Source organism: Protopterus annectens, chromosome 3.part1 (assembly GCF_019279795.1).
Source record: "Protopterus annectens isolate FY-2018-M chromosome 3.part1, PAN1.0, whole genome shotgun sequence".
NCBI classification, from domain to species: Eukaryota; Metazoa; Chordata; order Ceratodontiformes; family Protopteridae; genus Protopterus; species Protopterus annectens.
Genome location: NC_056732.1, coordinates 85,377,077 through 85,390,776, shown reverse-complemented (window position 1 = coordinate 85,390,776; position 13,700 = coordinate 85,377,077). Strand labels below are relative to the sequence as shown.

Below are 13,700 nucleotides of genomic sequence, written 5' to 3'. Positions count from 1 at the left end.
ATGAACATTTAAGTATTAGTAGACCACAACAGCAAACTAGTACATACATTTTTATTTATTTACTATTTCATTCATTCATTATTTGTTAACCTGGTAAGTAAATTGGTCCAAGGCCCCTTTACAACCATGAACTGGGCTTGGGACAGCCACTTGGAAATAGTCAATTTTGACACAGGCAATCCCTTTGTGTTACCTTCTGATTAGTTGCTCCTTTTTTGTGAAAGTATGAGAGATTTTATTCTGTCAAGATAGTACCTGAGTTGTCTGTGGATATCCAAGGTATGAATTATCCTTTCTCCATCATACTTGGTAACAGGGAAGAACATAGGGGGATGGATAGTTTGTCTCAAAGTAAACTTGGATACCACTTTAGTCATAAAAGAAGGATGATTTCTCAAAGAAACCCTGTCTCTGTGGAAAATGACATTAAGGTTGACCCACCATAACAGCTTGTAACTCCTATAGTTTACTTGCAGAAGTCAAAGCAATCAGTAAAACTGTTTTCCATATTAAGAACCTGAAGTCAACTAGATAAGCTGGTTCAAATGGATTAAGTGATAGTTACTGTAACACAAAAATTAAGGTCACAAGGAGGAGCCACCAGTTTTCTCTGAGGTATCTTAAGCGGCATCCCTTTCAAAAACATTCTGACATGAGAATGCCTTGAAAGAGGGGAATCCATGAGCAGAATGCTGAAATAACCAACAAATGACCCTTGATAGAGGAGTATGACAGGCCATGGGAAAGAATCTCGCACAAATGTAAAACTGGAGAAGCACTAGCCGTGAATGGGTGCTGGTTATGTTGTTGGCACTAACTAGAAAACCTTTTCCATTTGCTTATATATGATTTCCTAATAGCAACCTTTCTTGTTGCTGTTAGTACCTGCTGCATGTCCTCTGTCTACATGTGCCTAAAAGGCAGTTAGTTGAAGTTGATTGGGGTTAGGGTGTATCAAACACTTCCATTCTTGTTCTTGTGCGAGTGTATCCAGTCTGCATATAAGCTTCTGGTGGTTTCCCCTGGACATTTCCAAAAGAAGGGAAAACTACTGTTGCCAGGGCCAGAAGGGACTTCCCACAATGATCTCAGGGGATTCCTTCTGAATCTGATATCAGTGGTAATGATGGAAATGCATACAAGAACATTCCTGTGCAGTGAAAAGAAAAGCCATTTGTCTTCCAGTCTTTCTTATATGGAGTCCTGGAACAGAATGTTTCCAGCTGAATGTTCAGAGAGGAGGCAAAAAGGCCTACCTCAGGAATTCCCCACAGATAGATCAAATCTTGGAAGTTCCCTAACCTAGTTTCCATTCAGGAGGGCCTGCTGTGGGAAATTTAGAGAAGGAGGGCTGAAAAATCCAAGATATTCCAAGTTTCAGCTTATCCCTGTCAACACTTTTTTTGATAACCTCTACAGCAGACAGTCCAAAAACTAAATCTCTTTGCAAAGGAGAGTTTAAAATTTTATTTGTTACATCATCCGGTAAGTTCTGAGAATGCATTAATGCAGACCTCAACATTGTAATAGTGGTGACAGCCCTGGATTTAGTATTTGCAGAGTCATAAACACACTGTAAAGAATGAGTATGAGTTTAGAAATTGAAGAAAATGAACCACACAAAGCAGATTTTCCCTCACAGGAGGGAGCTGCAGATAAAACATTACTCATATTTTCACAGTTAGTCAGAATAAATAAACAGTAACATATGAGCCTGACTACTCAAAATTCTAAAAATTAAAGTTGCAGAAGAATACACTTTTCCCCCAGACTTATTGTTTGTTTTACCACCCTTGCCAGAATAGAAGGATTAGAATTAACAAAATGCTTGGTAGCAGCTTGATAACTAAAGCTATAGCTGTTGGGTCAGGTTTGGGAAGAGTGTATAGAAACGTAAGACTGAGAAGCTTTATACGTTCTATTTTACTTTTTAGGGGCAGTAGTCCGGCACTCAAGGAAACCATGGGCTGTAACAAATGCATCCTCCAATACTGACAGCACTTGTGGTGTTTGGAAGAGGTTCTCGAAATTCCAGTTGTTACAGTTCATAGTGTTTTCTGAGGGATTGAGAAACCTGTGTTCTCCCACTGAAAACACTGGCACATTCTAGAAATAGTCTCAGAAAGAGAATCTTTGACAGGGAGATACAGATTACATGCTCTCTTCTGAGTCTGAATTAGAAATCTGTGGAGGAAAACCTATATCTGTCTCATCATATTCCTCTCTGGATTCAGCTTCCAGAATCTCTTCAGGAAAAGAGGAATCCATTTTTCTTGTACCAGACATCACCCGATAAGAAGGGTCAATAGCCTGTACAAGACCGTGAGCCAGAGCAAACAAATTACTCTTATAAAGTGAAGATGCATGTTAAGTTTTCGGTTTCGTTTTGACAGAAAAGGTGGGGCAAACAGGATTATTAATGATGGCTACAGCTTCCCCAGGGATGGGCACAGCATTCTGGCTAGGCAGGGGTACCCTCCCTGCCCCTTTTGCCAAAACTGAAAAGAGTTGCTCTCCCTTGCCCACTGAGGGGACCCCAATACCTACAGAGGATGTGGCTAACCCCTGGTCCATAGTGGCCATATGGACAATATCATAAGGACCATGGGGAAAAGTTGAGTGGTCTGAGGCAGCTGCTTTGGCTATAGCAGAGTTACCCACCTATGGTTGAGGCAATTGCCTTCTGTGGTGCTAAAGGCTATTTAGTTAACTTTTTCTTTTTGTGGCTGGAAGAAGAACTGACTTTGGGATTAGTGTTTTCTTTTTTTCTATGACCAGGCCAAACACTGTGGGGCTTTTCTTAAGGAAACTAAACAGCACAATCTAGTAACATTTTAAAAATAGTAAAAGGTAACCTTTCCCAGATAAAACAGTAAAAAGCACTCACTTTACCATTCCCAAAAAGTAAATATGTTATAGAATGTTTAAATTAACTTTTAAACTGTCAGAAACAAAAGTACACTCCCATTTACAAGTATAATAAAGTTGAGTGACTTTAAAAAAAGACATCTTCCTAGATTAAAATATACTTTCCTAAACAGGAAAGCAAGTTTAAATATTAAAAATAATAAATAATATGTGGAAGTTTTTTTCCAAAGGAAACTTGTCTACCCAGCATAGGAACAGCACACATTGTCCATCAGTCTTCTAAAGCCTGCAGAGGAGCACTCTGCAGTGTCAGAAGGGCTTTGCACCCAAACCTGCCTTTTAGATAGCTTTGCCAAAGCTGACTGATGGTTAGGGTGTGTGGAAGGTACTCTGAAGCTTTTGAAGCTAGCTGGTTGCTATGTCCTATTTAGGATATGACCCATATAGTTTAGGCTCTGCAGCAGTGATCAATATGATGAACATGTGACAACTGTTTTGTCACTGTTTGTCTTCTATTTTTGAATTTTACTGCTCTTTTTAGAATGTTTTTAGAATTCAAACTCTTCAGGAAAGAATCATGTCCTCAGCTTTTTCCTCGAAAAGAAAGCTTTCTTACATTACTGTAAAACTTTATTCTTCTGTCTACAGACTGCCCCTTTTTGATTTGGCAGACATACGTGAAAGTTCAACATGTTGGCTCAGCAGGTAGTGGTATTCGTGTAAGCGAAAGAAAACATGAAATGATTTTCCAGTGAGATACAGTGAGCAAAGCTTTGCCAAAGCACTTTGAACTTTGCACTGTAATACAGATCTTCAACTATGAAGTTTACATTTTTACTGCTCATCATTAGTTTTCAAAAAGCAGATGGCCATTGACCATGGTAATGCATGTTGGAAACAGATAGATGGTGTACTGCTTAAGTTGTTGTTTTTCACAGCACTTGTGCTAGCATTGTTTAAATTAAGGCAACTTAATTTTTTAATATCAAGATTAAAATGCTAAATGTTGTCTGCTTTTTATACAGGCCAAAAAGATTGAAGCTTCTGTACTCTTGCTGGTATCCCTGACGCCAATAAAAGCATCTGTTAAAGCAGTGCAGAGTTTTTTTCTGTCAAAATTAAAATTCACATTGTAGTCTACATGGTAGTGCAGTAAAACAAAAAAAGGGGGAAGCTAAGAGATCAGTGCACTTCTTAAAGCAATATAGTTTTTAATTAAAATTTCTTTATGTTTACTATATGTCAGAGTATGCAGAAAAAGTATATTGGGCAAAGAGCACAATGGTATTGGTTGAAGGACAGTATTTTTCTCAAAATTAAAATATAGTGTTTTGCTTTTTTGTGCTTTTGACATGATCAGCAGTGGCTGATGTAATTTTTTTTATCAAGGACAAAATGCTTTATGTTGCTTCTTAAGGTAATAAACTGGAAAGCAAGAACATCTCAGTCAGTTACAGTTGTTTCCCAGCATTTGTGGCAATAATTGTGAGAGAATGTAATTGATGACTTCTTCAAGAGCAGAATGCTGTATGTTGCTTCTATATGATCATTTTTGTGAAGTATTATAAAATCAATTTCAGTTATTTGCAAGTATTTCTGCTAGGACTTGTGAATGCTGTACATTTTATCAAGACTAAATATTGTATGTTACTTCCCCATGATCATTTGGACCACACACATACTTAACTGCTAATACTCACTAATGCTCAGTACAGTTCCGGTGCTTGATCTGATTTTGTCCATTTCATTTTTCCTCACTGATAGGTCCTAGGATCTGATATCAGATCAGATTTGTCCGCTTCACAAGACTTATGACCTGAGCCTTGAGCTCCTCCCTTTCCCATGATGCCTCACTCTTCCTCTAAACTTTGCCACCATCCAGCACAGACATGATTCTGTTGCCTTGAGTGCAGACAAGTGATTCTTACCTCTTTGTCAATCTTTATTGAACTTTGCTAAACTTCTACCATAGTTTTTTTCCTATCTTAACTAAACCTCCCCTCCTAAGTAATTAGTTTTCGCATGTGTTAGAGTTTGCCCCTCCATGCTCTCTCTTTTTTAAATCTGACTGTTGGTCATTCTTTTTCCTCCTTTCTCTAGTGTATAAAAAAAAAATTTCCTGGTATCTTTATTTTATTTGCTTTTTTTGTTTGGTAGCTTCTCTTTGCTGAGAGTGTTTGTGTGTGTGTGTGTGGGGGGGGCTAACCCTGTGTGTAAGTGGTATTGTTGATAAGCCAACAGGGTTCAAAAGATGCACCTCTTGTGGACACAAGATTCTGAATTTGGATGCCCACAAGAGGTGCATTTACTATCTTGGGCCTAGTAACTTGGAGGCCAACTGTTATATTTACATGGTCTTAAATCCCTGTGCCTTATCAGACAGTAGAAACAAGTTAATTTTGAAAGGTCTTCTACTGGCTTCTGGGGTTCAAACCCCCTTGAAGCGTATGACTTCTAAGAAGTCAAAGAAGCGTACCTCCCAGCATCCTCCGGGACTACATCTGTACCAGAAAAAAGACAAAAGTTGTCAGATCCAGCTACCTTGGATAGGGTTGATATCCATTCCTCATCGGATCCAAGAGGTTACTTGGATCTGACAGAACCTGGGCTTACTATGACAGTTCCTCAGATCTTAACCTTATCGCGTCCTAAGACTTTGGGTCTGAGCTCCCCTTCAGATCCATCAGACAGCATTAGAATCAGAAGTTGTTTTGGTGTTAGAATCAGAAGATGTTCATCGTGGATACAGCTGCAGATATAACAGATGGGTTCTCCTGCCGTCAGACGGGTCCTCGGTCGGCCGAATTCCAAAGTCTAGGTCCGGCGTCGGTTGTTGTCGCTTCTTCCCTGACGTCAGTGCGACAGGGGTATAAAGGAACCAGCCATCGCCATTTTCTTCAGTTTTTCTTGCCGCGCTGTGCCCGAAGCAGAGGTCAGGGAGCCATACACCAATTTGGAGCAAGTCACCATCCCTGGCTCTGACTACTCATACCAGTCATTCCCCTGCAAAGTCTACTCATTCCTCAGCCTACTCCAGATCCTCTCAGCTTTCCCATTCAGATATGGACAGGATGATACAGAGTTTCATCAAAGCTGAGATTCAGCTGGGGATTGTGCCATCTCCATCCAATACTGGATCTCTGAGAGCTCCAACTCCTGTAATACAAACTCCTCTTCCGATCCAACCATCAGCTTCGGAAACCCAGGATCCAGTTTATCTGAGATAGCCGCCGTCAGAGCTGAGGCTATATCTTTCCTCAACTCCATTAGTGCCCCAGACTAGATTTGCCCTGATGCTTTTGGAGCAGGCATTTCCTGGGCCTAAGATGTCAGCAGCAACATTGTGGGGGTTGGTCTCTGCTCCGACTTTGTCTGAACTGTCTCTTTCCCTAGGGACTTCAGCCCTCTGCACTTCGGCTGCAGTACTATCTGGTGGCACTGGATCTGGGGTGGCTTCTACCTTCTCTCCTTTGGCGGCTCTGGCTCCAAGAGGGGGGGGGGGTGAGAGTTTCCCCGGGTTCATCTATTTTTCAGTTGGCAAAGAGGATTTTCTCCAGAGCTCAAGATGCACCTCCTCACCCCCCCCCTCAGATTCTACCCAATCACCTTCTCATCTGAGCTTTGGGCCCATTCATCCTGCCTGTAGTCAGCCCCTCCAGGAGAGCCTCCAGGCCTTTCCTCTGCAAGGTGTTCCCCATTCCTCAGATTCCTCTCCCGAGCATCCCACGGGGATATTCAGAAGAAAGAATGCAAGAGGAAGCGCTTGGACTCCCCTTTGGGGTCCTTGACTAAAGACACCAACTTCGATGAAGGGTTCCCCTGACGACATCTCCTTTAGAGAAATTTTAGAAAATGAAGCAAAAGAGTAGATGGTCATTGCAACCCCCTTCTTCTGAGGAGTCAGTGTTCCTGGAGGCCTTTGGGACAGGCCCATCTACATTCAGGGTGACTCCGCTGGCAGATTAACTTATTTATTTAGTTTCCCACCAGGCATGGAAGGAGCTAGACACCATGGAGCCCATACCCAAGCAAGCAGATAACTACCTTAGCCTGCCTAACGACCATTTACATTGGAGGAAAGGTATCCCCATTGATGCCATTGTGGTGTCAGCAGCCACCAAGAAGGAACTAGCAGAACAGAGCTCCACTCTCCCCCACCCCCCCAAACAAGGAGTGTTGGGTGTTGGAAAAACACAGGAAGTGCATTTATGCCTCAGCTACTTTTACATTGAGAGCATTGAATCACTTGGCACATTTCACATGTCTGCAGAGGGACTTGATTAAAGAACTTGCCAACTCCCTGAGAGAGTTCTTGTCGGAGGAGAACCTCAAGAAAGTATTTCCCAAATTGGCCAGTCTTTCCTCTATTTCTCATTCCTTGATGAAGCTAATCTCTAATGCCGCAGAAGGAACCTGTCGAGCAGCTGGTACAGGCATGGCCCTTAGGAGACATGCCTATATGAGGCTTTGCTGGTTTGCAGAACCCTTTAAGGCATCCTTCTTCAATGCCTGTTTTGATGGTTCGTCTCTTTTTGGACCATCAGTCAAAGAAACTCTTACCTGCACCAAGCAGGAGGAAAAGACTTTGTCTGCTGTAGGGATCAAATTTTCTTCCCCTCAACAGACCTTTTTGAGAAACCAATGGAGTGGACAGGAGATGTGGTTCTGGAAATCTCAAGATCTTCTCCTGGATTCCCAAGAAGATTCCTTTTCCAGATGCAGAGGAAGAGGATTTAATGGCACACGCCACCTTAGAGGCAGAGTGGGTCCTCAGAATCAGGGCTTCAGGGAACCCTTCTCTGACAGGCCATATCAGAGCTCCTGAAGGGTTGGCCAGCTGTCCTACTCTGGAGGCAGTCGGGGACAGAATATCTTTGCACCTAGACGCCTGGACAACCTTTTAAACAACAACTGGGTGCTAAACATGATTTTCAAAGGTTACTATTTTCCCTTTTCCCTTCCTCCTCCAAGCTCCAGGAGGAGTCTCCCCAATGTGCCACCCAGTCAGAGGGAGAATGCCATTCAAGAGGTTTAGAAACGTCTAGAAAAAACAAGTCATGCAAAGGGTCCCAACTAAGCAACAAGGATGCAGAACCTATTCATACTTCTCTTTGGTGCCAAAAAAGACAGGGGACCTGTGACCGATCCTAGATCTGAGCAGTCTGAACCTATTTATCAATAAATTGAAGTTCTGCATGGTTACAGTTCAGTCCATACTGCCACTACTACTCAAGAATGGCTAGATGTGTTCCATAGATCTCCAGGACATATACCATCATATCAAAATACACAAGTGCTCCAGGAGACATTTGCGTTTCCGGATGGGAGCCAATTATTACCAATTCAGAGCACTACCCTTTGGACTTGCCATACCCCCCCTCCCGGTGTTTACCAAATGCATGCCAGTGCTAGCAGCTCACCTGAGACTGCAAGGACTCCAGGTGTTTCCATACTTGGATGATTGGCTTCTAACTGCACCAACAAGGCATCATCTTCTTCGAGCCATGCAATACTTGCCACAGCTTTTCAGTCTTCTGGGAATTATGATAAACTTAGCAAAGTCAAAACTGACCCTGTGCAGAACATGGAATTCGTAGGAACACAACTAAATACAATCAAGCAAATAGCATCATGGCCCCCACAACATGTAATATTTCTGAGACAAGTTCAAATATTATTGGATGATCCACTCCACCTGCAAAACTAATTTTGAGAGCCCTAGGATCTATGTCAGCTGCCATACTTGTAGTACCACTAACAGGGTTCTTCACGTGAGTGCTACAGTGAACTCTAACCATTCAATGGTCCATTCTGTACCAACCACCATCTGTTCCTATCAGGCTAACCCCAATTTGCAAGCATCACCTCCAGTGGTGGATTCTCTCAAACGATCAGCACCTAGGCAGGCCCTTTTCTCTTCCCCCTCCACTGACCACAGTGACCACGGACGCTTCTCTGTTGGGATGGGGGGCATTATCAAGGAAGGTTGGTCCAAGTCACGTGGTTCCCAACAGAGACTAAGTTGCACATCAACATCCTAGAGATGACAGCAGTCCTTCTGATGTTGCAGGTCTTTCACAAATGTCTCCCTCTGAGAACGATAGCAGTTCATACAGACAACATGTCAATAGTCTGGTGCATCAACAAGCAGGGGGGAAATCATTTGTACCCTTTGTGCAGAGAGACCATGAGAGTGTGGGAATGGGTGATCTCTTTAAACCACTTTCTCACTGCAGCGCACCATTCCTGGGGGGACCAATTTACTGGCGGACAGACTAAGCAGATCTGTCTTGAGTCCTCGTGAGTGGTCCCAGAACCAATCGGTAGCGAACCACATATTTAGCCAATGGGGCCAACCTTGCTGCAATCTCTTTGCCTCTTCCCTGAACAACAAGTGTAACAAGTACTTTGCTCTGATCCTTCCAACAGGGAGTCACTTAGGGACACTTTAGTCCATGATTGGCCCCCGGGTCTCCTGTATGCTTACCTGCCAATAGCTCTAATTCTGAAAGTCCTACAGAACGCCAGCAGTTTGAAGAGCACACTAATCCTCATTGCTCCCTTCTGGCCTTGTCAGGTATGGCTCCCCTTCTTACGATCTCACACCAAATATCCCCATGGATACTGGATCCCAGTCGAGATCTAGTTTCTGTCAGAACATCAACATCCCAATCTCAGAGCCCTACAGTTAACCACTTGGTTTCTCTACTTCCACTGATTCTAAGAAAGTACAGGCTAGCTTCCCCTGTCAGAGAGATTATTCTTGCTTCCCAGAGCTATCCGCAAAGAAGGTTTATAATAGCAAACGGAAGAGATTTTCAATCTGGGCATCGAAACAGAATATTGATCCCTTTTCAGCTATACTACTTTTTCTGAGTTTGATTTTTCAAGATGGTGCCAGTTTCTCTAGCATAAAATTACAGCTGGCAGCAATTGCAAATTTTCATGTAGGGAAAGATTCTAACTGTTTGTCGTCACTTTCATCATGCAGACCATGTAAGGCTTTTATGAAAGTGGTTTTCCTACTTAGGCCTCCAATAAAAGACCCTTCTGCTCCTTGGGACGTCACCATTGTGCTTCATGGTCTAACTTAGAAACCCTTTGAACGTGCTGACTCCTGTGGCATGATGTTTCTATTTTGGAAAATCATTTTTCTTGTGGGCATTACTTCAGCCAAAAGAATGTCTGAGCTGCAAGCTCTTTCATCTAAACTGCCTTATATCACTTTCTTCAAAGATAGGGTCTCTTTAAGAATGAATCCTACATTTATGTTTAAAGTTGCTACAGAGTCTAATATTAATCAGTCCATTCACCTACCAGTCTTCTTTCCCAGTCATTCTAACAGTGGAGAATGTATGTTACATTTGCTTGACGTTCATAAGCCGTTGCATTTCTGTCTCCACAGAACACAGGAATATAGAAAATCTGAACAGCTGTTTATATCTTTTTTACCTAATCGGCTAGGCGAGGCCGTAACAAAAATCACACTAGCAAAATGGATTACTGATTGTGTGCCTTTCAAGAATAAACAGTAGAAATACAGCTACCCGGTCCTCCAAAAGCTCATTCTGTTAGTTCAATGCCCACTTTGTCTGCCTTTTCAGCTAGGACCTATGTTGATGAAATTTATGCAGCCGCAGCAACTTGGTCCAAGTCCCATACATTTGTTTCTCATTATAAATTGGATATTGTCTCCAGAAGCAGAGCATCCTTTGGCTGTGCTGTGCTCAGGCATATCCTTCCATGAGGGCCACCCGATATTTACGTAGCTGGGGACTCTGACCCATCAGTGAGGTAGAATGAAATGGACATCCGATCTAGAAGTTATGTACTTACCATAACTTGGCACCTGTGTTGTCCAGTTTCATTTTTCCTTGCATCCCACCCATCCATCCCTTATCCTAAACTGTTGAGAGCTATCTAGAAGAATTAGGAACTCATAGGTTCCTGGTTTGAGGTCCAAATTATGGTAATATCTTTTCCTTTTCTATACCTTTATAGATCAACTGTCTATAGAGCAGCAAACTTAATCTGAGGAGTTAGAGGAAGTGTGAGACATCATGGGAGAGGGAGGAGCTCGAGGCTCAGATCATAAGTCTTGTGAAGTGGCAGAATCGGATCCAATATCGGATCCTAGGACCCATCAGTGAGGAAGAATGAAACTGGACGACACAGATGCCAAGTTATGGTAAGTACATAACTTCTATTTTATGTATGTCTTTTATTCTGAATTATATGACTATTATTTTGTAGTCCCTTGAGGTACAAAGTTACAGTTTTAAGATGCGTATTTAATACACTGGGGTTTAGCATGCACATAAGGCATGCATAGCAGATCACAGTAAAGTTAAGGCTGGAGGAAAGAAGAGAGAATGAAACAAGTAATGGAGGATAGGTAAATAAACATTTTTTTTATTTCTCAAGGTATTTAGAAGATTTTTTTTATAGTAAGTGTTATTGATTGTCTGCAAAAATTAATCCAAATAATGTATAATGTTGCTTGAATGTGTTTTATGCATTTTGTTTTTTAGACTTTGACAGATTGGAATTTTGCCCTAAAGAAGTTCAACTCAAGTGAGTAAAGCATTGCTTCCTTCATGGAAATGTTTTAATGCTTTAGTTTTTCTGTGCCTGAATAACTAGTGATCGATCCAGATATGTCAGGCCTTCTTTATGTTTTACTCCTCACTCTCTCTCCCCTGTGTTTCATAAGTGGAATTGAGAAGGACTTCTAGTCTTACTTATGAGTCTGTTTTAAAATGTAAAGCAGTATGTTTTTATATTTAAATCCACTTTGTATGATCCAAGACACTATAGTTAGGAAAAAAGGATAGAGTAACACCCTGCCATTGCAAACATTTAGGTCCACTGTTGGGGAGTATCTTTACAAAGAGAAAAAGGTTTACATCATAAAACAAACATAAAACAGACTGCTTTTGGTGAATCGGCATAACATTTCTTCCCCTTCATGCCTGCAGCACTGAGCATATCATTTTATTTTGTCCAGAAATATTCCCAGATTGGAACTGAGGTTTGCTACACCGAATATAGGTTCACTGACAGGAGGCAGCTTGGAAGTGGATGACATATGATTGTTTTATGTCCAGCTTATACTCAACAGAAGTATCCCAGACTGGGCAGCTAAACTCAATACGGCCAGTAGCTTACTGACCCAGGGCTGTTAGGCTTTGTTGGAAGGCACATGCTGGCCAATAGAGGTATGTAGACCTCTTGCACCATTAGCATGAGTCATTTACTTAGATCAGAAAGGTCAGGATCTCAACCCCTTAGTACCTGAAGTACCCTTGCCCTTCTCTGGTAACATTAGTTGGCATGGCCAAATCAACTCAAGCCATTTTTACACCACCCAGTGGTTAGTCCTGATTCAGCATGCAACCTGTGATTCCTTCTGTTCTGTAGAGAGGATACTGAGCACAACCTCTGATATCTAAAGCTTTTGATTTGTATTAATCTTGGCCTGATAGACACCACCTAAAGTCTGTGCTTCTTCCTTAGACTCTGCTCATGTTTGGGTGCATTCTGTTGACAGACTTCTCATGTTCCATTGGGAGGGCTTGGTGAGAATACAGTACCTTTCATCCGTCAGACAGAAATACTCAGTAATATTTTGGAACTGGAGCTGGTCAGAACCCCACACAAACATGGGGAGAATGTGCAAACTCCACATAGACAGTAACCAGAGGTCAGACTCAAATGCTGGACCTTTTTGAGGCAAAGATTGTAATCCATCATGTCATTCAGAAGAAAACACGAAGGATATTTACTGTCTAATAACTTTAAATAATTTTCTTTTTGCTGCTATGTACTGTGGTAAGTATAAGAGAGAAGGTATGGCTTTGAATGTATATCTTATTCCTTTAGTGTGAATGAATAATTATAGAGGACTAAGAATCTAAGATTTCTAGTTCAGAAGAAAAAAGGTTCCCTGAAGTATAGCCCTGTTGCAGTTGCTGTGAGACAATGCTAGTACTTCAATATAGCTCTAGCTGCATAGGGTTTAGGTGGTGTCACAGTAGCACATCTGTTAGAACTGCTGTCTGTAGATACTTCATTCTCCAGTTTTGTTCTGGACTAGGATGCCTTCCATGTGGTGTCTGCATGTTTTCCCTGTGACTGACTTTTCACCAGTGCTGTTGTTTCTTCCCATCTTCCAAAGATGTGCTATAGGTGAATTATCTTACTCCAAATTGCTCATAGGCATGTATGTCAAAGAGCAGCATTCTGACAAGCATTGTCACCTTCCACTAAGAGATTCTGCAGTTCATTTATCAACTGGGATGTCATCTCTGAGGATTCTGGGAGTCCTGCCTGTGTTCACATGGGTTTACTCTGTATATTCTGGTGTCTTCCTACATTGCAGAGACATGATGTGGGTGGTTTGGTGATTCTGAATTGTCTATAAGTGTGTGTGTGTGTGTGTGTGTGTGTGTGTGTGTGTGTGTGTGTGTGTGTGTGTGTGTGTGTGTGTGTGTGTCTGTGTGTCTGTGTGTGTGTGTGTGTGTGTGTGTGTGTGTGTGTGTGTGTGTGTGTGTCTGTGCATGTGTGATATGGATACTTCTATTCTTTTACATGTAGGAAATGCTGGAGAGTGGTGGATGTTCATGGCGTCTCTATAAGAGTCTTATGCACATTGACATCACTGGATGGATGGACATGTGTCTTGTGAGAGTGAGAACACTTGTGCATCCTGAGATGGTCTAGTGCCCCATTCGGGATTAGTTATTTTGCCTTGTACACCTGAATTGGATTAAGTGGTTAATCAGAGACGGAATCAATTAATGTTGTTTCTTATACTTATGAAAGGACATATG

At 41.9% G+C, this 13,700-nt stretch overlaps 1 protein-coding gene across 1 annotated transcript in view; it reads left to right on the top strand.

Moving 5' to 3' along the window:
- Positions 1–11,446, top strand: part of LOC122797637 (putative deoxyribonuclease TATDN1) — a 280,907-nt gene extending 269,461 nt beyond the window's left edge. The window contains exon 6 of the mRNA XM_044066182.1: positions 11,400–11,446. Within this exon, the coding sequence (XP_043922117.1) occupies positions 11,400–11,446 (47 nt within the window). The remainder of the gene's footprint in view (positions 1–11,399) is intronic.
- The last annotated feature ends 2,254 nt before the right edge of the window (positions 11,447–13,700 follow it).